Genomic DNA, 26,261 nt, shown 5'->3' on the forward strand with positions numbered 1-26,261 from the left:
TCTAGGGCGGAAGTGACGTCGGAACGCTATGATTGGGCGGCGTGGCGGAGAGGAAGCGGCTGCCTTTGCTGTCAGAAAGCTGAAGCTAGTCACCCCGGCCTCTGGAGACCCACTCCTTTCAGCCTCCGCCTCTGGCAGTCGTTGTGTGCAGATGTCACCCGCCCGCCTTCTGCGACGGAGCTGAGCTGCCGGCCGCCGCCCGGATGGGCCCGCCAGAGCGCCGTGAGAGGCGGGCGAAGTCGGGAGGGGAGGGCGGCACGGCCGGGTGCGGCGGCTGGGAGGAATCGGGCTGGCTTGTGTCGACCTGGGCTTTGGGGCTCACACCCAGTTCAGGTTTGGGCGTGGAGCTCTGGAGGCGCACGTCTCGGGATGCTGGGATGCGGTGTGACGGGCAGCCCTGCGGGTGACAGCCCAAGTCGAGTCTAGCCCTCTCTGTAGATTGCGTCCGCCCTGAGCAGACGCCGAGCCCAGGATGCTGAGTTGTCCGGGGACCCCGCAGTCCCTGGAGTGACATTGGTCTGGCTTTGTGTTTCCGCTCTCAGGCCACTTGAGAGGGAAGTGACCCTGGGCTGGCCCGTCCTTGATTGTAGACTGAGACTGAGCCGCTCTGTTAACAAGAGGATATTAGTTTTTCTCTCTTTCACTTCTGCCCTCTTCTATCCTTGGGCTGTCTAGAAGTTTTAGAATGAGCTTTGATGGCTGTAGCTGTCTGTATAGAACTGCAGCTGGCATATAACCATACAAAGAAATATCTCCTGCTGTCACTTATTGAACAAGCCCTCTGCAGCCAGCCTAGAAATTAGACAGGTAGACAAGTGTAGTTGACAGATTTGTCTTCCTGCTTAATTTTTAGGGATTGTTTATCAGGAATAGTTTTCTTCATGTTTTAAAACATGTTCAGCTCATCTTCTATATTTAAGAAAATTGTTTTAGTGGAGACACATACATGGTGGTCGTAGCAGCATAGGTGTTTTTAAACAACAATGCATTTTTTATGAGTTGGATGAATGAGAAGGTAAAAAATTGTGGCGATAGATTTATTTCAAGCAGAGGAGGAGCATTTGGATAGGTGTATATGTTCCTTACCTCCTGTAGATGCTGTGCATTACATTGTTAGAGGTGAAAAATGTATGCTTTGGTGGAAAAATAGTTTAGAATCTTTCAGGCCAGTCGAACCTTTAGACATTGCCAATTGATGTTGTCATCTTTAATCATGGGATCAAAGCCAAGCTTGGTCCATAACTTTAATCCCAGCACTCAGAAGGCAGCCTAGTCTAGATACAGAGTGCTAAGATAGCACATTTTAACCCCCTTCGAGACAGGTTCTCACTGTGTAGCCCTGAATGCCCTGGAACTCTCTCTAGACCAGGCTGTCCTTGAACTCACAGAGATCTGTCTGCCTCTGCCTCCCTAGTGCTGGGATTAAAGATGTGCACCTCCAGAACAGTTTAAGATAGCACATCTTAATCTTAGACATTTTCTTATCCACTACTTCAAGGACAGAATCTTACATTCTTATCTAAGGCTCCAAGTTGCTCACTGTCTAAAGACTTGCAAACCAAAGCATGCTCAGGTTTGTTTAATGCCTATGTGACACTGCTAATTCACCATTAGAGCATGTGCTTTGAGTGTTTTTGAATGATGATGTTAAAATTGAACTGGGACCACGAATGAAGTTTAGACATCTTTTTTGTTATAATGTATTTATTGTTGAGAACTGACACTTTTTCATCTGAGCAGCTTTCCATTTGCATAAAATAACTCTTCAAGTATAACTGATTTGGCATAGGGATGGGTGTCGTGTGTACTTTCATCCCTATATATCCTGAATTTTTAAATATTGAAATACAAAGCCATAAAGAATAATAAACCTGTAATTAATCAAAAGCAACAAACAAGCTGCTTAATTATTAGAGGTCAGATACATGGTCCAACTTTATGTACTTTCCACACCTGTCTCATCTACATGAACAACCAACAGACAGCTTGTCATCCTAGAGATTCTCACTTTCCTTTTTGAAATTATACCATACTTTTAAAAATTCTTTTTTTTTTTTTTTTTTTTTTGAGACAAGATCTCTCTACATAGTGTTGGCTGTCCTGGAACTATCTGTGTACGACAGACTGACCTCAGACTCACAGAGATCCACCTGCCTCTGCCTCCCAAGTGCCGGGATTAAAGGCGTGGGTCACCACTCCTAGCTTGGTGCCATTGTTTTTAGCTGTTTGAAAATTAGGTTTTGAGACAGTGATCCAAAGTGTTCTTTGCTGTGGGATGTTTCTGTATGGCAAATGTGTTGCTAATTAGTCAATAAATAAAACACTGATTGGCCATTGGCTAGGCAGGAAGTGTAGGCGGGACAAGGAGGAGAATAAAGCTGGGAAGTGGAAGGCTGAGTCAGAAAGACACTGCCAGCCTCCACGATGACAAACAGCATGTGAAGATGCCGGTAAGCCACGAGCCATGTGGCAAGGTATAGATTAATAGAAATGGATTAATTTAAGCTGTAAGAACAGTTAGCAAGAAGCCTGCCACGGCCATACAGTTTGTAAGCAATATAAGTCTCTGTGTTTACTTGGTTGGGTCTGAGGCTGTGGGACTGGCAGGTGAGAGAAATTTGCCCTGACCGTGGGCCAGGCAAGAAAACTCTAGCTACAGTTCTTGCCTAATGCTGCCCAATCTTGAACAGTAAAATCTGGTTTCTCTGGGCAATTCAGTTCTTTCTGTAAATCATTATTTAGAAGGTCTTTTTTAAGCGAATGATGACAGGATTAAGGGGTAAATAAGCTACAAAGAACTGTTTGTAGTGTACTCTTTGACTTGTAAAGAATATTTAGTAGCTTCTCTTTGTTTGGGGATCCTTTCTCTTAAACTAATATAGAAAGAAAGTATTTGGCCTAATACATAGATCTGATCTATTCTTGAGTCCAACAACTTTTTGATATGAGAATATGCCTCAGGAGCCTGTTTTACTAAACTATAGTGTTTGCTTACAAGCTTGTTCAAAGTTCAGAGCTGACCAATTGATTTCCAGTGGGAAGTATTTTTTCCTTTAATATTATCCAAATTATGGTTAAGGTTATAGAATACTGTAGTTATCTCTCTATCCTGTCCCGTCCTCCCCTCCCCCCACACACACACTTCCCATCATGCCCATGTCCCCTTCTTGTTTTCAATTTGTCCCTAGAATTAATCTAAGGTCCGGAAATCCTTTCAATTGTATGCATATCTGTGCTTGTATGAGCTCTTACACACACATTATGTGGGGTCAGAGGGTTTTTCTCATATTTCTTTCAAAAGGACCTGTGACCTCGGGTCCCTTAGGAGCTCCTGTCCTGTGGGGTTCAGGTCTCTGCCACCTCTAGGTTTGCTGATCCACTTACTTTCTTGGATGGGGAGGGGGCACAGGCATGGCCATAAGTATATGTTGGGGGCAGGTGGGAGTTAAATCTCCTTCTAATGAAAAAAAAATCAGTTTCTCTGTGGAGGTGGGGCTGCAAAAGAATCCAACCAGATTTCACGACCAGGACACTTTCCAGAAAATGTCATTAACTTCAGCCCTACATTCAGCTGTGAGCATTAGTTGTCACTTATTTAACACCCATCTTGTGGATCATAATGGCTGAAGAGATCCAACAAACTACTGACTGGATATGATTGGACGTGTAGGAGAGCTACCAGAGTGTGCAGCGAAGACAATAATGGGATTTCAGGGGGGAAGTGGTAAACTTAAGAAGTTTCTGTTGACCTTGAAATCAGAGCTTTAATCATTGTTAAGCTGAAGGAAAATTGCAGGAGGTTGAGTAAATGGAAGAGGAAGCAGAACTCTGCAACAAATACTCAAAAGTGAAGTGGGGACTGGAGCAATGTTTCACTCTTCCAGCCTTGCCACTCAAGTGTAAGGACTGAGTTCAGATCCCCAGCACCCATGGAAAAAGCTATGGTGTGCACCTGTAATTTCAGCTCTGGAATGAGGAGACAGGAGGGTCCTTGAAGTTTATTGGCTGAATCACTGAGCTCCAGGCCATAGCTTCCCCTAACAATTCAGGTAAATTAGCTGAAAATGAAACTCAGTAGTTATTGACTTGAAGCAGCTTGGTACACATTAGCGTGTGCTATATGTTAGATGTTGCTAGTATAGCTAGTGAAGATGCATTGACCCAAAATTTAGACTTAAAAAGCTGTGATTTCACCTTTAAATTTTGCATTTTAGGAAAAAAAAGAAAAAAAGAATAAGTTGAACGAGCAATTGATGAAGATGTCTGCTGTTGACCTCTAACCTCCATTCACATGCTTACACATATCCATGTACACATACACCATACACACTCACATAATGTGAAGTGAGGTGAGCCAGGCCTGGTGGCACAGACCTGAAGTCCCAGCCACTCAGGAGGCTGAGGCAGGAGAATCTGGTTTCAAGGCCTATGTGAGCTAGAGTGAGCAAGGGAAGGCTGGGCAACTTAGGGTGCTCCATCTCAAAATAAAGAGTAAAAAGAGGGCTGGAGCTAGAGCTTGGTGATAATGTTTGCTCCACATGCCCAAGGCCTTAGGTTCAACCCCAGTTATCACCAAAAAGGGATAAAAAAGGGCGGGGAGAGATATTTCTATGGTCTAAAGAACAAATGAGGGAGGAAAGATTTTCAAGAATGGGAGGACTGGGGGAGGAGAGAGGAAGATGTTAAGGGAGAATTGATGTTATTCTTGTGAAGGGCAGCTGGTAAAGTGCTTGAATTAAGGCCTTTTGGCTGGCTTAAGCATGCAGAATATACCCTGAGATCACTCAGAAGTTGGAAAGGTGCATGAAGGTGGACTTGGAACTGGGGAGAAGTTAGTGTTTTGAGCAGCAGGTGGAGAAGAGAGCAGAGGGAGTGACATGGACCAACATGCCCTGGGTGTGGCCTTAGCATCCACATGGTAGTTACATGTCCTTGGGCTGACTGTGCCTCTTGAGTTTGTAATGAAACAAGAGTCTTAGTACCTGCTGTATGAAAGTGTTGTAAGGATTAGAGAGCACGTTTGTAACATGCCCTCTCTACCTGTCACATCCATCATGTATAGCTCTCAGAATTACTTTTCCCTCTGTGTAAAACTCTCCTGCTGTTTTTGGTCTTTGCTACTTTCTGAAGAGGACAATCTCTGCTTTTCTAGTCTAAATTAGCTATCTCCCCCACTCCCATTTGTCATAGCACATTTATTACACTGTTTCTGTGATTTTGTGCTAGTGTGCTTTTGTGGCTTTGTCTCTTCCACTAGACATTCAGTGTCCAACATTCTTGAATGGAAAAATGCCTGGAAGCCGGGCGGTGGTGGCGCACGCCTTTAATCCCAGCACTCAGGAGGCAGAGGCAGGCAGATCTCTGAGTTTGAGGCCAGCCTGGTCTACAGAGAGAGATCCAGGACAGCCACCAAAACTACACAGAGAAACCCTGTCTTGAAAAAAAAAACAAAACAAAAAAAAGCCGAAAGAATGCATGGAACATAATAGCCAAAAAGTGTTTATTTTCTCACAGATTTTACAGGTCAGGAATTAAAAAGTAGCATTGTTGCATTGTTATGAGGTTCTGATTCAGTATCTCATGAGGTTGCAGTAAAAATACCAGCTATGGCCGGGCGGTGGTGGCGCACGCCTTTAATCCCAGCACTCGGGAGGCAGAGCCAGGCGGATCTCTGTGAGTTCGAGGCCAGCCTGGGCTACCAAGTGAGTTCCAGGAAAGGCGCAAAGCTACACAGAGAAACCCTGTCTCAAAAAACCAAAAAAAAAAAAAAAAAAAAAAAAAATACCAGCTATGACTGAAGTAATTTTAAGGCCAACTAAGGCCAGAGGATCCACACTTCTACAGTGGCTTATTTAGAAGCCTGTGCATGGCATCAGCTTTTGGTGGAGACCTCGGTTCCTCTTCAGGCTGGAGGTGAACACCTTCAGAGCACAATTAGAGAGAGAGCAAGGCATGGCCACAGTGCCTTTTCTGTTTTTGGAAGGGAAGAAGCCACACAATCATTTCATTTTATCTTCTTGGTTACATAGATTAGCCCTGAATATTGCAGGAGGAAACTGTACCATGTGAGTGCCAGAAGATGAATGTCATTGAAAGACACTGTGAAGAGTCTCTATGCAGGTGCTGTTCGGAGTCACTTGGAGAGATGACGTGAATGAGTAAAACAGTAGTGTTGATGGAGGGTCCAGCTAATGTAGGGACGTGCAGTCAGGATTGCTGATTGTGTGGTTTCCTTCCCCTAGTGGCAAAGGAACAGATGTTGGATTATTAGGGATTAACAAGACATGGCAAGGGAAATAATGACATCAAGGTCTGTAAGACTGTAACTTAGTTCAGCACCCAGCATTTAGCTTGCATGGTGAGTTCTTTGAGTCTCATGGAAATATAATGTCTTCTTGACAGTGGTTCCATTAGCCCGGAGGATATTTTAATAGGTAATTCACTGTGCCTTGCCGGGTAGTTTTGGCACAGTTTTTTGCATTAGTCTTCACAATAAGCCTGGAGTTAATCACTGCTGCTTAGATAGAAACTCTAGCTTCACCCCAAGGATCACAGCTCACAGATAGTGAGTCAGGGATCTGAACTTAGGCCTTGACACACAGGGGCTCGTGACTTGCATTATGCCACATTCACCTGTTGTGCTGTGTAATTGAACGTGGACATAGTCATCTGACAATAGTTAAGAGAAACTGGGTTCAGAGTTATGCACACAATGTGATTCTACCTCTGTCACAGGAAGAAAAGGAGAACTGCACCAAAGTTGAGAATTTTTTTCCTGATCATTTAACTTTTTGTTGATTTTCAAATGTTCTAGAAGCAGATGTTGTAGTCAGAAATAGAAGTTAAAGAAGCAATTTCATCCCGAAAGTTGACATGCGAGTTTGCAATCTAGAAACTGTTTATCTGTTTATGTGTTCTATGATCTCTCTCTCTCTCTCTCTCTCTCTCTCTCTCTCTCTCTCTCTCTCTCTCTCTCTCATGACTAAGAACTTTGAGCATGAGTCAGCATGATTTGCAATCAAGAATTTCTGCAGACAGTCCTTACATTGAGTGAGTGGCATTTGTCCTCTGTTCAGTTTGCTTGGAGCAAGTGCTCAGGTACTTATAAACATGTAGCAAAGTTCCGTTTGCCTCCAGATTCAAAGGCCAATTGTGAACTAAGTACAACATCTAGAAAATTCAATTTTAAAGAAGTATTTAGTATAAATATTGAATGCTAATACAAATTATCCTGGTATAATCTACAATATCTTTTTTTTAACTGCCATGTGAATGACCACACTTCTACCTAACTATGTGTATAGAAGAATTGGCATATTCTGGTAGATCCGTGCTTCTACTTATATCCATCCCTCTTACCAAGAAATTAGTTTTGGAAGAGCATGTGTGTTCTCTCGGAGTGTGACAATAAATGTTGGTATCATGTCAAAAAGCTTTTTAAAAACTAGTTCCCAGATGGACTTTCTTCCTTCTTCATCTGTCTGCTCACTTCTTGAACCCACTCAGTCTTGGTCCTTTGGTAGCACATTGCTCTGGCTGTCCTACTGAAGCACTCTATGAACAGCCTCTTCTACTGGCCTTCCACTACCACCTGTGCTGGGCCTCCTTCCTTTCTTACCAGCCTTCTCTCTCCCGGCCGTCTTTCTTAGTCTACACTTTGCTGTAGGACTCAGTCCTAGGAGCTCTTTCTCCCTGTTTGCAGTTGCTCTGCATCAATCTTCCCTAGTTCCTGTAGCTTTCAACACTGCACATGCTGAGACTTCAAGGTCTGTTAGCTGAACCTCTGCTCTGAGCTCTAGCTTCAAGCATCCAGTTGTCAGTTTGACAATAAACACATGGCTAGGGAATGAGCATTTTGAACCAGCACATTCAAAAAGCCATATGGGAGGGGGAAATTCCTTGCTTTTCCTTCACCCTACAGCTTCCTCCAATCTTGCTTTTCTATTAATAGCATTACTATCTGACTTAGTTGCTCAAGCAAGTAATCTAGCTGTTGTCTCACTTGTGTGCTTCCTCACCCTCTATTCCTGTGAAAGTCCTTTAGTTCTCCATGTCAATTATATGTCAAAGCTGACATTTCTCATGGCCACTATCTCCTAGATTCCCGACTGTATTTTCTACTAGATTCCTGCCTTTATTTTCTCTTGCCCCCTTGCTTTCCCTAGGTAGAGTCCTTTCAAGCACTGTATTTAGTTGTGATGGTCAAGACCCTCTAGTGGCTTCCCTCATCTTTAGAGTAGGAGCTATGGATTTTAGCATGGTTTACAACTGTGTCTTCTGGCCTTGCTCTGCACCAACCTCATCCTCTAATTCATTACCTATTAGATTCTCCAGCCAGAATGACTTCCTGGCTCCTCCTGAACTGCTGCTCACTCCTTCTTGCCCTTTGCTCTTTGCCCTGGCTCTTTCCCTCCTGTCTCGCTTTCTCAATTTAACTTGCTCCTCATGTGTCACCTTCCTCTGTAACACACAGTCTAGTTACACTGTTAACACCTTTCTTCTCTGGGGACACATGGGCGCCCTAAGGTAGAAATGCGCTGTTACCAGTGTTCCCAGGACCTAGAACAGTACCTAACATACACCCAATGCTTACAAAGGTAGAGTGGATGAATGAGTCTGCAGTTTACTGAAACAGCTGTAGAGCTCAGTGGTAAGTTGAGCATCCCTTTCTCTGGTGGAATTTTCCATGACCTAGGTCCAGCTCTAGACGATGTATGCCTTCCTATAACCTTCCTCTTCCAACTTTTGTACAACTTGCTGTCTACCATGTGCAGTCCTGTATACCATATCTTGTGTTGTGTTAGATTCTGTTTATTTTACCTCTACATGTTAGTTAAGTATAAATGTGCATGTCTGTGTGTGATCTGTGCATATTAATGCAGGGGCCAGAAGAGGGCATCATATACCCTAGAGCTGGAATTATAGGTGGTTGTGAGCTTCCTAATTTGAGAGCTGAGAATCAAACTCAGATCATCTTCAAAAGTAGTATATGCTGAGCCATCTTTTTAGCTCCCACATGTTGCTTCTTAACCCAAGCCTCATCTGTCTTCTTTGGTCCTTAGTTGAAACTTTTATTAGCTCTTACTACTTAACTGTAGTGACTTCCTTGTCTCATTCAGTTTTACTAACATATCAGCATTATTATCAGATGGAATTCTTTAATTTATACATATTATTTATCTATTTATGTCTTATAGCATATCATAGAGCATTTTATTTACTTATTTTGCAATAGTGGATGCTAGAGAGTGTTGAATGAGTAGTCCTTTCTGAAAATAGAACTGGTGTGATTTTGTGATAATTTTGATCATAAAGGCTACAGTTATTGAAAGGAATTTATACTTATATAACCCCTGCCTTGTTCCCATTTTTTTAGGAGTTTTTTTTGTTGTCCTTGTTTGTTTTTTTTTTTAAATTTATCTTTATTTCATGTGCATTGATGTTTTGCCATGGATGTCAGGTCCCTTGGAACTGGAATTACAGACAGTTGTGAGCTGTCATGTGGGTGTTGGGAATTGAACCCAGGTCCTCTGGAAGAGCGTCCCTCTCTTAATCACTGAGCCATCTCTCCAGCCCTGTTGTCCTTGTTTTAATCAACCATTACAGTGACTGTGGACACATAGTGTACTCTTGACTTATTCCATTCCACAGCAGAGTTTGCTGTGTTGGTTTAGTAGAACTAAAGTAATATTTGTGAGTAATATTAGTGCTTTTGTCTTAAAGTGTCTCCATCTTCTCTTTAAAGCTAAAGTCTCCAGGAATTGTTGAATTGCTGAGGAGTTTGAGACACAAGCTGAAGTTCCCATTCCATGGATCCCTTGGGTGCACCTTCCCAGTTTGTGGATGTGGACACCCTGCTAAGCTGGGGTGACTCGTATAAAGATGAATTAAGCTCCTCTGACAGCACAGCTGAGACGTTCCATGAAGACACCATCAGATCGCCTTTTCTTTATAACCGGGACATTAATGGAAAAGTGGTTCTTTGGTAACTTTCTCATTATATCTTACTGTGTATGAATCCTCATTATTTTCCTCTAGAGTTCTTTTTTATTCATGTCCTAGCATAATTGAAATACTGCCTTTACACATACAGCCTTATTGTAGACAGAAAGTTTCTCCGGTCCTGCCTGGCCTGGCCCTCGTAGTCCCATGGCCCGCTTATAAAATAATCACTCAGAAGCTTATATTATTTACAACTGCTTGGCCATTAGCTCAGGCTTATCATTGACTAGCTCTTACACTTAAATTAACTCATAATTTTTATCTTGTTTAGCCATGTGGCTTGGTACCTTTTCTCAGTTCTGCTTTGTCATCTTGCTTCCTCTGTGTCTGGCTGGTGACTCCTGACCCAGCCTTCCTCTTTCCAGAATTCTACTTGTCTGCTTATCCCACCTATACTTCCTGCCTGGCTACTGGCCAATCAGCGTTTTATGTATCAACCAATCAGAGCAACACACATTCACAGCATACAGAACGACATCACTCATCACCTTATTGGGGCATAATTATCATACAGTAAACTGTACAGATTTACCATGAAGCTCTCCCCACAGTAAGACAGTGATGTTCCCATCGTCTTCAGAATTAATCATGTTGGTTTGCCTGTTTTGTACATTTCATGTACATGAAATTTCTACAGTAAAATATGTGAGACTCTTGGACTTAGTATAATGTTTTCACTGTAGTACAAAGTACTACTTTTTTCTTTTCATGGCTCAATAGTACTCCACGTATGCACACTAAGAGCACACTTCTCAGCTCACTAGTTGATGAACAGCTAGGTTGTTTATATTGTTTTAGCTATTATGACTGATGCGATTTCTAAACTTTTTAAACCAACTACTTTCAGCTGTATAAGCATTCTGTCATAATGAAGGAAATATGGCAAGGGGCAAATGTATGACATGGCTTTGTGAATTCTGGGGTTGGAACACTTACGCTAAAGCTCTAAGATGCCAGATTCATTTGAGTCAGGCATTTTCTCCTGTTTCTACTCTTCTGCTATGACTTGACTTGTGAATTAGCAAAGCCAATATTTCAAAGATAGAAGGTTTTGGAGAAGTTAGAAGCTAGGCCAGTTATCTCCCTCCTCTTCCCCTTAATTGTTTTCTGTCTGTTGGTCCCTCAGGAAAGGAGACGTGGCGTTACTGAACTGTACAGCCATTGTGAATACCAGCAATGAAAGCCTCACAGATAAGAATCCTGTGTCAGAAAGCATCTTCATGCTTGCGGGGCCAGATTTGAAAGAGGACCTACAGAAACTTAAAGGTGACTGGACGCTCTAGGCATGTTATTGCTTAGGGAGTACTTTGGTGTCTTCTACCATGAAGAAGTGTGTTGGGTGTTTTTGGAGAAAACTGTGCATATAAAGCTGATTTTCTGTTGTTGAAACCAGTAGCCTTTGCAATCCCCGCGGTGCATGAAAAGCCAGGCCCTAGGGTTTCACTAGCAGTGCAACTCATCAGTCATGTGCTGCATTTCAAAGTGACAGATGTACTCACTAGTTTTATATCAACTTGATACATGCTAGAGTTATCTAAAAGGAGGGAACCTCAATTAAGAAAATGCCTTCATAAAATTGAGCTGTGGTCAAGCCTGTGTGGCATTTTGTTAATTAGTGATTGATGTGAGAGCACCCACTTCATTGTGGGTGGGGTTACCCCTAAGCTTATGCTCCTGGTTTCTTTAAGAAAGCAGGCTGAGCAAGCCATGAGGAGCAAGCCAGTAAGCAGAAGCCATAAAGTACTGAGGAGGATTGAAAATGCCTTTAATCAAACTATATAACAAGATGCCATAAAAAATATGGAAATTAGAAAGGATCTTTAAGAAAATACTGAAAAGTTCTTTGGTAAAAGTAACAGAGAAGCTAGTCTGGCAAAACCCCTTATGGGGGTATGCATGCACATGCATACTCATACATCTTAGAGTGAGACTTAAAATTTCAGAAAGTGGGGACTGGAGACATAGCTCAGCGGTTAAGAGCATCCCTAGCTGTAAGTTTTCTCAGGTCCTGAGTTCCAGAAGTTTCTTGGTCCCACCTGGCCCTGCAGTCCCGCAGCTGTTTATAAAATAATCACTTAGAGGCTCAATATTATTTGCAAACTGTATGGTCTATGGCAGGCCTCTTGCTAGCTAGCTCTTATATCTTAAATTAACCCATTTCTATTCATCTATAGTTTGCCACGTGTTCCATGGCTTTACCCGTCTGCTGGCATGTTGCTCCTTGGGCGGCAGGCTGCCTCTCTCCAGACTCTGCCTTTCTCTTTCCTGTCTCTCTCCTTGGATTTCCTGCCTGCTTCTAAGCTGCCTTGTCGTAGGCCAAAGCAGCTTATTTATTAACCAATGGGAATAACATATATTCACAGCGTACAGAAAGATATCCCCCAGCAAGCACCGGCTGCCCTTCCAGAGGTCCAGAGTTCAATTCCCAGCAACCACATGGTGGTTCCCAACCATCTCTAGTGGGATCTGATGCCCTCTTCTAACATAAAGTCATACAGGCAGATAGAGCACTCACATACATAAAATAAGTAAATAAATCTTTTTAAAAAATACAGAGTGGAAAAGCTAACATGATTTTACACAAAATGTATCCCTCTTAAATTTAATATTTACCTATAAAAAAGTAAAACTCAGGATTTAACAGACTATTTGGCAGTTGTTAATGCTTGGTTAGGGTTCGTTTTGTAACTCTGTCCTGTCCTGGGTGTGTACTGGAGATTGTGACGTCACTGCTCAGTCTGTGTCTTCTCATCTCTCAAGCTGGCGTGATCATGGTGATTCTACCTCAGTTCTGGGCACATAGCAAAAATTCAGTAAATATTTTGATGAAAAAAACTAGTATCACACAAATCAGCTGTTGTGTTGCTGGAATTCCTGATATATAAAATTGTGTTGCAATTTAGCTAGAAAATTTTTTCTAGGAAATTGAGCTTTCTAAAGATGGGTCATGTAGGATTTATGTAGCCATTTAGCCAATTCCAAATCAATATGACTTTCACATTTTGAATGTGGCTATTTTTATAAAACAAAAGTTGTGTGAGTTGTCATTTGTATTCCATTATAAAGAACTAGAACACCTGGATTCACCAGGCTGCTTGTTCTATCTAGCTCAGAGCACATAGCCAGAGCCAGAGAAGCTGCTTGAAGACTGAGCATGCTCAATGAGGAGATGCTGGGATCACATGGCGTGGGGGTCTTGGGGACAGAAAAGGGGACTTTGGAGGTGAAGAGTCTGTTTGCAGTCTGGAAGTGGTAGACAACAGCAGGTTTGCTAGGTGGATCTTCCGATCAGACGCTCCTCAGGTGTTATCAGCCCCTCGCCTTCCTCTCCGGAGTGCCTCCGTCCACCTGAGGCCTTCTTAGGTCATTGACCTGTCACTCCTTGTTAGCTTCTCACTTCCTCCTCCTCAGACAGCAGCACCTAAAGATCACTAGGGAGTGAGGAATGTGGTGCTCGGTTCTGAGGAATTTCTTGCTTTTCTTTTCTTCCGTATTTCTCTCTATTGGAAAAAAACTTACTGCATGCTGTAATTTCTTGTTTTGTCTTCCAATTTTTTTGTTCTCTTAATTTCTCTTTGGTTTACTCTCTAGATGATTTCCTCAACTGTAGTCTCAGCCCCTATTCAATTTTCCTGTTCTTACAGTTTTAGTATTCTGTAGCAAATGTGGGTAAGTTCTGTTTTCTGTCCTCCATGTAGTTTTTAAAACAACATTCTGGTCTTGACTCAGAGATGCTGCATCTTCTCATATGTCTCTGAGAGTCATGTTTCTAATGACTTTTGGTCATTTTGTAAGTTTCCACCCTGCCTTGTGTATAGGATGAGCATTAGTTTGTATTCTATACTTCTGTTTTAGTCAAGGACTTCCTCACTTTCTAGTGATCATTAAGTGTTAGTGTTAGTGCTGTTTGGGGAGGAATTGAAAAGCTAACGAGACATGTGTGCATACGTATCTTACTCATTTGCCTGTTTGTTTAAGGTGGTGTCTTGTGTAACCCATGCTGGCTTAGAACTTACTATATATATAGTTCAAAACTTGGACCTGAAACTTGGACCCCCCTGTCTCATCCTCCCGAGTGCTGGGATTACAGGTGTGGTTCACCATGCTTAGCCAATTAATGCATTCAAGCTACGAACAAAGTACAGATGATGCATGGCTTGTAATCAACAAATATTTAATTCTCCCAGTCCTGAAATCTGGAAGTCTGGAATCAGGTTGACAGCAGGTCAGGATCTTTAGAGGTTTTTGGATCTCTTCACATGAGAGGAAGCAATCTCAGCATTGTGTTGGAAAGATAATAATCCTCCTCATGAGGATTCCAGCATGATCTCATCTTATTCCTCTCACCGGAAGGTGTCTTTGGAAAAAGACACCAGCTCTGATGCCATCGTATGTACAGTGAAGTTTCAGCATAGAAAATGATGGGGGCACGCAAGCATTTACTCTGTAACAGCAAGGTTATCAATTGGTAGGTCTTGGGTAGAACAGATATCCTGTAGTTTTCTTGGGGGTATTGCTTTAATTGTCAGACTCAACTCCTCCTTTGTCTTGGGCCTTGGATATCCATGTTAGACAACTGATGATGGCAGGCAGCTAGACGTTTTCCTGACAGCTTTAACGCTTTAAATGAATCCCATCTTTTCAGTTGTGCCTGGGGTTCTGGATTCAGAAACTCTTATTCAGCATCTCCAGGAGTATTCTCCTGTTCTGTTGCATCAGTGGTAAAGATGTTCTTGCTGTTCTGGCTTGGGAAAGAGTTGTTGTGGTTTTGATTATATACACCTGCAACCCCAGACTTCTCTTCATAGGTCCATATCACAGCATAGTCTAAGAAGTAATTGGAGTCTTTCTAGTGTTCTAGATATAACAATAACAACAGCCATGCATCATGGGTGCACTTTTCATAATTTAGCTCATTTAATCTTTTTTTTTTTTTTTTTGGTTTTTCGAGACAGGGTTTCTCTGTGTAGCTTTGGAGCCTGTCCTGGAACTCTCACTCTGTAGCCCAGGCTGGCCTCGAACTCACAGAGATCCACCTGGCTCTGCCTACCAAGTCCTGGGATTAAAGGCGTGCGCCACCACCACCTGGCTTCATTTAATCTTATAAGGCGTGTATCTCCCTTAAGTAGGAAATCAAAGCACAGTGAGGCCATGAACATGCCCAGAGTTCACGCATGAACACTTTGGACTCAGGATTTAAATGAAGCAGTCTGCTTTAAATCTGACACCGCCCTTCAGTGCAGTCAGCTTTATACTGCGTACCCGTTTTTCAGGCTGTTAGGTTTCTCTCCTTCTCTAAGCTTGTTACCCGTGGTCCACCGACTTTCCCCTTCAAACCTGGATGATGCTTCTCTGCTTTGCATCTTCCCCACTTCCTTTGTGCTTACAGCTGCTGCCCTGCCTCCCTGCCCTGAGAACAGAGGGAACAGACTTGGATGCTTGTATTCAGTCCTCTTTTTAGATGACATTCCTCATAGTTCTTAATCCATTTTCTGCTTTGCAGAGTTGTGTTTTCCTAATATTTACAAGTTTGTATGTGTCCCCGTTGTTCCCAGGTTGCCGAACAGGTGAAGCAAAATTGACGAAAGGCTTTAACCTGGCTGCTCGGTTCATCATTCATACAGTGGGACCCAAGTATAAAAGCCGCTATCGCACTGCTGCGGAGAGTTCCCTGTACAGCTGTTACAGAAACGTGCTTCAGCTGGCAAAGTACGGCCTGTCCCCACACCGTTAAAGATGAAAGCTCACTGTGGAAATCAGACTTTGAGGGCTCAGATATTAGCTCTCAATGAGTGTGGTTAAGGCCGGGCGGTGGTGGCGCACGCCTTTAATCCCAGCACTCGGGAGGCAGAGGCAGGCGGATCTCTGTGAGTTTGAGGCCAGCCTGGTCTACAGAGTGAGTTCCAGGAAAGGCGCAAAGCTACACAGAGAAACCTGTCTTGAAAAAAAAAAAAATATGGTTAAATTGTATATTAATATGATTATCAAATAATGCAGTTGACTTAACTTGTAAATTTATGGGTGGGTGAGAGAGATGCTGACTTGTATTTTGAGTTTGCTTATAGATTCTGTATGTGGATAATTGTTTTCTATCTGGTTACAGAGAACAGTCCATGTCTTCTGTTGGCTTCTGTGTCATCAATTCTGCAAAGCGCGGCTACCCTCTAGAGGACGCAACACACATTGCTCTTCGTAAGTAACACTGGAGTGCCACACCTAGATCAAGTTCTTAAAGTTTTTGACTATTAGATAAAGTTATAACCAAAGAAGATCCATTGATTTGATCATCATGGCATTCTGAGAGGCTTTGCATTGATAGATAGTAGAGTTCTTAATTGAATTTCTTAGGTTGGTATGATTTATACCTGTGCATAAAAGCTTACAAGACTTGCTCATTAAGTTTGAAAATGATACCAGACTAGAAAGTATGACTAATGCAAAGGGCACTTGAATCAAAATAAGAATAATCTTAACAATTTGTAAAAATGCAGCAAAGACAAATTTATAATATATTTGCTTACCATTTTTCTATTTAGACAGCACCTTTCACAAGGACTTCTTTTTTTAAGTTTATTTATTTTTATCTTATGTGCATTGGTGTTTTACCATGGGTGTCTGGAACTGGAATTACATACAGTTGTGCGCTGCCATGTGGGTGCTGGGAACTGAACCTGAGTCCTCTGGAAGAGCAGCCAGTGCTCTTAACCACTGAGCCATCTCTCCAGCCCCCAGGACTTCTTTAGTATAAAACTGTGTGTTTAGGTTTAAAAATCACTGAGTCCAAACTGACCCACAGTGTTGTATGTGGTATAAAAGTACAGTGTTGGTCTCAGGGTGTAGGTCTGTGGTAGAGTATGTGCTTAGGATGTATGGGTCTCTGGGTTCAGTTTCCAGAAATAAAATCTAGTAGTCAGCTTAAGAATCCATGACCTCAGTGTACTCCATACATTTTAGGTCACAGCTCACAAGACATTGACAAACAATGATGACAAGTTGTTTGAAACATCAGTGGTATGCTTTTTTGCAGATATGATGCCCATCTTCAAATACCTGAAGGGCTCTCACAGTAACTTTATGCTGCAGTACATCTTTTAAGCAATGGTTCTTTGCAGTTGCAGGGGTTGGAGTATCATCATAATCTACTTTGTGCATCCATTGAAAGAGTGCTATAGTCCCTTATCTAAAACAGTGTTCAGAAATACAGACTTTAAAAGCTTTTCTAAGATCTTTACAGGTGCTTGGAAAGGTGATAAAGGTGATAGGTAAGCATTCTAACTGCAGACATTCCAAGGGAGGAGCTTTGGTTTCTTTGAGATAGAACTGTATTTTAGTGAGGTTCTCATCACTAGGAACAGTGATACAGCGCCTGCACACCCTCCTTAAATACTACTATGTGAATTCTCTGTGTGCATTGTTCTGGGTAAATGGTCCAAAGTGTTGCTTCACTGCATAGTAATACTTCAGTCCACCGCAGTTTTAAAGAGTAATTCACAATAAGAGATAACTATCGATAATGGGAAGATGAGTCTTTGAAACAACTTCTAGGAATGTAATTGGCAGAAAGGAAGCATATGCATCTCAAAAGTGACCAAGTCAAATGGTATAAGGGCTGTTTCACCTAGACCTTAAATGTAGTAAAATTATAAAGCATCTTATTCAGAACAAGCAAATACGGAGACAATAGTGTACTTTCTGGAATTTGAAAATAATAAATGGCTTGCACACATTTATAGTGATGCATGCTAAAAATTAATCTGTTAACATAATACGTCTTCCAAATCAAGAGCTTTCTTGCTTATTAAACTGTTAGCAAAACTTTTAAATGCAAAAACCCAATATCGTCTTAGTCAGTAGTCATGACCTTTTATAGTATCTTTTTTCCCTAGTTCACATACAGTTAAATCCTTTGTGAAACCATAAACATCAACATTGAAGTAAAATTATTAGGTTGTTTATTCAACAAGTTACTACTCTGTTGTGCTCTGTCCTATACAAGAGGATCCAGCAGTAAGAAAAGAAGCCCATGATGTTTGTACTTACCTTCCATGCTTCCGTATTGGAGGTATTAATAGCCTGGATGTCACTTTCACTGGTTAAGAGTCTTCATAAATGTAAAGCATGTGACATCCTGTTTGGCTGCCAAGAAGAGTGCACAGATGGGACTAGAAGGAACAGTGTAGGCTGACATGCTGAAATCCTTGAGTCATGAGGTCAGTCTTGTTCTTTTTCCTGGCAGAATTCTCTTTCTAAATGAGCACCATTGAGAGAATTTGATTTGATTGCCACTTGGCATTTTATCTTCCATAGGAAACATAAAGTACTAAAGTACTATGTAAAGGGACAGTTCCATATGAATGTCAAAATTTTATGAGATGTAAATAGTATAAAGAAACTTCCTTTTAGGAAGCTGCTTTAAGGAAAAGGAATGAAAGCAGACCAGAAGGAGAAGTGAAACATATTTGCACCTAGCTGCAGCCGAGTTGCAGATCTTTATTCTGCTCTCAACCAGTGAGTCTACCGTACTAGATTAGTGGACTGCGTTACTTTCCAAAGCAGGCCATGAATTATTAATGCAGTTATTAGTTCCTTTTGAGTGAGTGCATATCATTCACCATGTTCTGCTAGACTTAGTTAACGTAATATTAATATAAAATATACTTGGCCTTAAATAGATCCACAATCTAGCTGTAAGAAGTTTACAGATAGAAAGACGATGTTCAAAAGGTCACAGAGGCTTTCCAACTTAGCATGGGACTCTATATCTCATTAAATCTATTGTAAACTTACAAACTTGAGTGGGTCGGTGGGTGCAGGAGATTCTATACAGAGGAATTCAGGGAAGGGTAGAGTTCTACACAAAGATGACATATGACCAGGACATTGAAAAACAGAGATTCAGAAGAGAATGGATGAATAATATATTCTGTCAGAACTAACCTACCTCTAGATAGGACATCATAGAACTATTAAGTGACAGTAGAAGATATGTGGGAGGAGCAATTGGAAATAGGACTTATGAGGTGGTTAGTTGTGACAGTGTGGCAAGTCATGTAGGAACTTTGAACATTAACTTATAAGGGGTTCAGCTCTGTTTCCTAAAGAAAGTATAGTAAAAAGATTACCCAGGCAGCAGAAGTTGCAGCCTTGGAAATGAAAGAAAGACCACTTCAGAGCTTATTGCCAAAATGTGCATGAGCATTAAGAGCTTGAAAGCAGCTGAGAGAGAAGGATGGATATTGGAAATGTTAACAGTAGAATTAATAGATCATATATGGAAACTGCTTGACAATGTGGACTGAAGGGGAAGAAAAGGGAATGCTAAAGGAAATTCAGGGGCCAGTGAGATAGCTCAGCACGGAAAGATGCTTGCTGCCAAGCCTGATGACCTGAGCTCAGCCCTGGAAGCCACATGGTAGAAGGACAGAACTAACTCCTGCGAGTTGTCCTCTGAGCTGTGCACACACACTGTGATGAACACACACAGTAAATAGATACATTTGTTTTTAAAGTTATAAAGCTGAAAAGAGATGGCTCAGAGGTTAATAACACTTGCTGCTTTTGCAGAAGGACCTGGGTTCAGTTCCCAGCACCCATATGGCAGCTCACAACCATCTGTGTCCCCACACCCACTTCTTGTCTTTTTGGGTACCAGGCACACAGGTAGTAGATATATATCCATGCAGGCAAATGCTGAAATGCATAAATTAAGTAAAATAAAATTTTTTAAAAGAAAGGATTCTGGTTTGAGTGGCTGCTTGGCTGTTGGTCTGTAACTGAGGTAAGGAATATGAGGAAGAAGAGGGAGTTAGACTCACTGAATTTGAAGTATCTGTGGCTATCTAGGTAAACATGCTCAATAAGCAGTAAGTAATTCAGTTCTGTAGTTCAGAAAGATTGTACAATTTGGGAGCCATCAGCATTTGAAGTTAAATTTAACAAACTAGTTATAGAGAATATGTGTACCAAGAAAACAAAAATGTGGGCATTTTTAGAAGGCAGTGGCATAGGCATAAAGGACCAAAGCCAGGGAGATTTAAGGTTGGGTCAGTGGGTCTTGATAGAGGAAAATCAGGAGGGAACAGAGATTAAGAAAAAGATAACTTGCTGGGTAGTGGTGACCCACACCTTTAACTCCAGCACTCTGGAGGCAGAGCCAGGCGGATTTCTGTGAGTTTGAGGCCAGCCTGGTCTACAGAGTGAATTCCAGGAAAGGCACCAAAACTACACAGAGAAACCCTGTCTCAAAAAACCAAAAGAAAAAGATAGCTCAGCTTTGGTTTTGTGAGCGGGAAATGGGCTGAGTGGCACATTTAAGGCTGTAACTGAATGAATAGAAAGTCTTTCCATTTGCACTAGATCATTCTGGCCAAAGGGAGGCCCCAGGGAAATAAAGAACATGCAGGACAGGGAGAGTGGTCTGACTCAGCATCTTCTGCAGCCAGCCATTGTCACAGACACCAGAACTAGGACAGCAAGTGCAATAAAGCTCCTGCTGAGGCACCTCAGGGCCAGTGGCGGCTGAGAAGAGAGGGGACATGCCATAAAGGGACTGAAAAATGTCTGCTACAGCCTCTCTGAAGAAAAGTGCATCGAGCTGTGAGAGGGGGTGTGGCAGGCTTTTCTGACTGGGATAATTGAGCCGTGGCTGATGAAGTGAAGGGGGGCCCATTACAGACTAACCTCAGAGCCGGGTTTAAACACTGAATGTCTTTCCATTTTCTTCCGTAGGCACTGTGAGGAGGTTCCTGGAGATCCATGGGGAAACCATTGAAAAAGTAGTATTTGCTGTCTCTGAACTCGAAGAGGTATCTTGCTAACTATTTTGCTTAGTTTGAGTCTTAATTCTGCTTGCGCTGCCTTCATCTAGTCATGTGTTCACTGAATCTGAAGTACACAGTCTAATGGTTTAAATCAGTCTGTGGCAGTGGGACTTCTGCTCATTCACGGAAAGAGAATTATGATGGAAACTAAACAAGTCTAGAAGGAACCCACACTGTTTGACAATGTCAACCAGGCTGTACTGGCCGCCACTTTCTCCTGCCTCTACCTCAAGTTCTGGAATACAGGCGTGTACCAGCAATCTAAGAAGCAGAGTTTGAGCCACAGTTTTACTGCTTAGCTGTTGTCTTCATAAGTGAAATGGCACAGGTGGGTGGTGCCTTGTAACCACAGCGCTACGTTCCCAGGTTTTAGCGACATAGCTGCTCTGCTGCTGAAGTGAGTGTCACCATCTGCTTAACTGGAAGCAGTTAGTAGTCAAGCCGGTGGCACAAGGTCGTTAGGTTTATGTTTTCTTGTATGGGGGTTTCATTAAATTCAGTCCATTTAGAAAAGTCAAAGCTTCGTTTTTATCTCACTGGGCTTCCATAGCTTTAGAGCATCTGACTTTTCTATTTGTGTCCTTTAGCAGTCACCGAGCTTCTCAGTGCTCTGCTAAAATAGGGAAGGAAGTGAAGGAGCAGGAGTAGGATTGGTTGGTTTGCATACACAAGACGTATTCCCAAGTAAATTAATCCTGATTTTAGGAGTCAGAGAGCCCTGGGAAGGGCAGTGTTCCCTAGCTAGTAAGCTTTTTAAGAATGGAAAACAAGAAATACCGAAAATTTAAAGAAAAAAGCATGGGTAGTACTCACTTCTTAAAAAGTGATATACAAATGACCAGTATAAAGAAATTTCACAACACTGACCATTATAGAAATGCAAGCCAAAACTATAATGAGATACCAAAAATTAGTTACAGTATAATAGAGCAGATTCTTAAGTATGTGCAAAAATATTTAAAATGTGAAGATAAGTATTTATAGCAGCATTGTTGATCATAGCCAAAGAGTGGAGACCAGTCAACAGCTGACTTGATGAGCAAATGTAGAGTATATATAGAATAGTACTCGTCTTTTGGGGGATGATTATGGATACATGTTAAAAGGTGAACCTTGAAAACATGCTAACTGAAATAAACTAGACATTAAAGGCTACAAATTGTATTCTGTTTTATTGAAATGTTCAAAGTAGGCACATCTATTGAGACAGAACAATTGGTAGCTCAGGGTTTGGAAAAAGAATTGTAGGGAAAGATTGCTGATGGATTGGTTTAGGGTGATGTCAGTGTTCTGGAATTAGATGGTGGTGATTGTACAACTTTGAGAATATCCTAACAATCACTGAATTCAGTATTTTCAACAGGTTAGCTTTATGATATATGAATTCTTCAAAAATCTTAGTGTGTGTGTCAGTGTAGGTGTAGGTATGCCTATCCTCAGTATGCCATGACATATGTGGAAGTCAGAGGACAGCTTGTGGAATTGGTTCTCTCCTCCCACCTCCTGTGGTTTTTATAGATTGAGCTCAGGTGGCCAGGCCTGCACAGGAAGCACGTTGACACGTTTGTTTGTTTATGTTTTGTTGTTTTTGAGACAGGGTCTCTATGTAGCCCTGGTTGGCCTGGAACTCACTGTATAGACTAAGCCAGCCTCAGACTCAAAAAAGGTTCTCCTGTCTCTGCCTCTCAAGTGTGAGGATTAAAGGCATGTGCCATCACACCAGGCCTATCTGGTTTGTTTTGTTTGTTTTTTTTGTTTTTGTTTTTGTTTTTTTTTAGGTACAAATCTAAAGTCTCCAGGCTTCTATTTAGGAAATGTTATAGTTCTATGTAGAATACTGATTTCTTGAATGATTTGATTGACCAGTACTCAATTCCATAACATTTTTGTTATCATTCTTTTAGTCCTTTTTAAAGATTTATTCATTTTATTTTATATCTATGTGTATGGAGGTGTTCTTATGCTAGTTTATGTGCATTCAAGGGTAGATATCCATGGAGACTAGAAGGTGTTGGATCTCCTGGAACTGGAGTTAGAGATGGTTGTGAGCTGCCCAGTGTGGGTGCTGAGAATGGGACCTGGGTCCTCTGGAAGAGCTGCAATGCCCGTAACCTGTAACCATCTCTTGAACCCCTGAAGTTCAGAATAGTTGCTAAGTAATGCTGAGCAATGATACAGTAATTCCTGGGATGCAGAAGAGGCAGGGTGCTTCAACAAACCTGAGTACTACCAGCGCACAGCATCTTCATTTGCTGTGGTGCTATAGAAGAGCACAGGGACTGCGCATATCATATCTATCTATCATAAGATAGAACCTTATTCATTTTTGTGTCTTAGCACATTGAAGTTACTGATTAATTTTCAGGTTAGCATACAAAGTGATGGGTTCCATCATCTTCATAACATATGTTGCTATGTTTCGTTTTCATTCATTCCCCACCTCCATTGCCTTCCCTCATTTTAAAAACAGGCTTCTTTGTGTGTTGTGTTTTGGAGGAGGCTGGGGGAATGTGTGTGTGGAAATCAGCATGACTTTCAGGCTCTCCTTCTTTACCATATAGGTCACAAGACTCAAACTCAGGTCGTCAGACTTGGTGGCCTTTATCTATGAAGCCATCTGACAGCTCCTTATTTCCTTCTCCAAAGTGAAATTTATCTTTTTTTAAATTTCTAAGAATGAATGAAAACTATCAATCCTTCAGATATAGTTAGAAATGGTTTTTGTTTGAGGGTGGGTGTTTTTTGTTTTGTTTTGTTTTGTTTTTAAAGAAAACTGAAAAACTAAACTTAGGTCAAAGAGAGACTGGTATACTAAGCTTGGGCAAATAGCAGTGTGCTGCTGAAAGTCTAGTCAAAAGGTAGGAGTGTCAGACTTCCCCATTCCAGATTTGGTGACCCCGACCAGGGCGGGCATTGCTTTTGACTTGACCAGTGGATCATTTCTTCGTGTTTAGTGTAAGGGCTGAGTGAGGCTCTCAGACAGCACTCTGAGCATAGGGAGTGTGAGGCCTGTATTCTTCCGTGTGTCTTCACAGCGCAGGGACCACAGGAACCACTGCTCAGGCTACTTTCGTGTGTCACTGTTTTTCACAGAATGCCTTACTTTTCTGACACAGGCTACTTACCAAAAGCTGCTACCTCTGTACTTCCCAAGGTCGTTAAAGGAGGAGAGCCATTCGTTGCCATACCTACCTGCAGACATCGGAAATGCAGAAGGGGAGCCTGTGGTGCCTGAGCGGCAAATTAGAATAAGTGAGAAGCCTGGTGCTTCGGAGGGTGAGTGCTGGAGTTCTAACTTCCTGTCTTCTTAAATTAGTATGCAAATTAGAGGTTTCCTTACGACATTTTTGTACAGATACGGTATTTACCTTGTTATAGTCTTTCCTCATTCCTCTGTCTTACTGTTCTCCTGCTGGTCCCTTCTCTCAAAGTGCTCACTCCCACACACACTTCCATGTTACATCTTTATAAATCTAGATTCCACGTATGAGGGAAAGCCATGTGATATGTGTCTTTTGGCTCCTGGCTTATTTTCCTTAGCCTAGCGATCTCCAGTTTCATCCATTTTTCTGCAGGTCACCATTTCCTCGTTGTTTATTGCTGAATAAAACTCTGGTGTGCGTGTGCGTGCGTGTGTGCGTGCATGTGTGTGTGTGTGTGTGTGTGTGTGTGTGTGAGAGAGAGAGAGAGAGAGAGAGAGAGAGAGAGAGAGAGAGAGAGAGAGAGAGATACTTTATCCATCCATCTCTTATGACTATCTAGGCTGATCCCATATCTTGACTGTTGTGAATGGTGCAGTAATAAACATGGATAAGCAGATGTCTCTGGTATGCTTACCAGTTCTTTGGGGTTTATCTCCAGGAACGCTATGGTTGAGTCATGTGGTAATTCTATTTTTAGCTCTTTGAGGAAATTTCATAGTAATTTTCATAGTGGCTTTATAAAACTATATTCCTACCAACAATGTATAATGGTTCAACTTTGGTTTTTCTTAATTTTCCTCTTCAGGAAGCTAGAGTACTGTAAAACACCAGCCAGCAAAGATGAAGGGCTTGTGTTTGAGGATTTGCAGGTGGTCATAACAACATGCTCAGCTGAATGGCTCATAAGGAACTGTTGAAACAGTAATTGAGTATATTATCACCTTAAATTTTCAAGTTTTGATCACTTTTAGCAATGTCCTCTAAAGGCCACAGTTAACATTAAATAGTTACAATAAGAATACTATAGCATGTTATTTCTTTAGGTTTTATACTGAAAGTTATAGGCAGAGAGTATGTTAGGATGGGAGCCCTTCTGAATCTATCCTATAAAAAGCTTCTGTCAACCTTCACCTATATAAGATCATAAACCCCTTGGATGGAAACACACCTCACACACTTTGCACCTGATCAGGAAATCGGCTTAGATTAGTTACTTTTATTTCATTATTTTAGGACTTGGGATTTCGCAGTGTCGTTTCAGAATCATGATCTTAACCGCGGGTTTGAGATTCTTCTGCTTTGTTTCGTTGCCTCACAGGCATTCCTCCTGCAGCACTTGGCAGTTTTGCTGTCTGCTTCCGTAGCTCTCTGCTGATGGTACTTTCCTTGCAGACAACCAAGAAGAAGATGAGGATGACGGCTTGGGAGTGGATCTGTCTTTCATTGGTTCTCATGCTTTTGCTCGAATGGAAGGAGATATTGACAAGCAAAGAAAACTGATCCTCCAGGGACAGTTGTCCGAAGCTGCCCTGCAGAAGCAGCATCAAAGAAAGTAAGGCAGACTGTTCAGACAGTTAGTGTGAAGTCAGGGGTCTGCTAGATGCTTTCCTGGACACACAAAGTTCCTCTTGTTTAATGTTCATGATGACCGAGGAAGAGAGTCCTGTCCCCATTCTTTAGTTGCAGAGTGGAAAGTTGAGTCTGTTAGTGTGGGGAATCCAGTGGTGACATGCATGGCTGGTTTCAGAGCTTTTACCCAGTGTGGGCTCGAATTGCCGTGCCTCCATGTGAGGTTATATTCTAAACAGGGAAATTAGAAGAAAAGAAATGCACTTACAAGGTTTCTGCTGTGCATTTTTCACTGAAGCAGTTAAAATTTTTCTTCAGCTGACGAGTTTTATGTCTCCCCAACTTACCCTAAGGACCTTCACATTCTGTTTTCTCCAAGTGTTTCTAATACTAAAGCAATTCTGAATGAATCCTTTTAAAATCATAGATGGAGTTTTGTACTTGGTGTTTTTCCAAAGATCAATAGTAAAGCTAGCTGCTTTCCAAAAATTTTAAAGAAAAAAATTAAATTGTAGGCAGCTCTCCATTCCCTCTTAGAGTTGGTAAGGGATAACATCTCATAGACTGAGCATCAGATAATTGCAGTGGGTGTAGGCAAGCTCAATAAAATACATCACTGTGGCTTTCTTCAGTACTGAGCTAACCGGTCTGCCTTAGTTTTGAGCTT

At 41.8% G+C, this 26,261-nt stretch overlaps 1 protein-coding gene across 2 annotated transcripts in view; it reads left to right on the forward strand.

Annotated features, from left to right (window-relative positions):
* Positions 1 to 23: 23 nt before the first annotated feature.
* The window catches only part of Gdap2 (ganglioside induced differentiation associated protein 2), a 50,136-nt gene continuing 23,898 nt past the window's right edge, over positions 24 to 26,261 (forward strand). For both annotated transcript variants that reach the window (XM_059265955.1, XM_059265956.1), the window contains exons 1-8: positions 24 to 222; positions 9,746 to 9,985; positions 11,129 to 11,268; positions 15,558 to 15,711; positions 16,106 to 16,194; positions 20,731 to 20,807; positions 23,939 to 24,098; positions 25,418 to 25,577. In XM_059265955.1, the coding sequence (XP_059121938.1) occupies positions 9,810 to 9,985; positions 11,129 to 11,268; positions 15,558 to 15,711; positions 16,106 to 16,194; positions 20,731 to 20,807; positions 23,939 to 24,098; positions 25,418 to 25,577 (956 nt within the window). In that variant the 5' untranslated portion in view covers positions 24 to 222; positions 9,746 to 9,809. The remainder of the gene's footprint in view (positions 223 to 9,745; positions 9,986 to 11,128; positions 11,269 to 15,557; positions 15,712 to 16,105; positions 16,195 to 20,730; positions 20,808 to 23,938; positions 24,099 to 25,417; positions 25,578 to 26,261) is intronic.

Source organism: Peromyscus eremicus, chromosome 6 (assembly GCF_949786415.1).
Source record: "Peromyscus eremicus chromosome 6, PerEre_H2_v1, whole genome shotgun sequence".
In the NCBI taxonomy this organism is placed as follows: Eukaryota; Metazoa; Chordata; class Mammalia; order Rodentia; family Cricetidae; genus Peromyscus; species Peromyscus eremicus.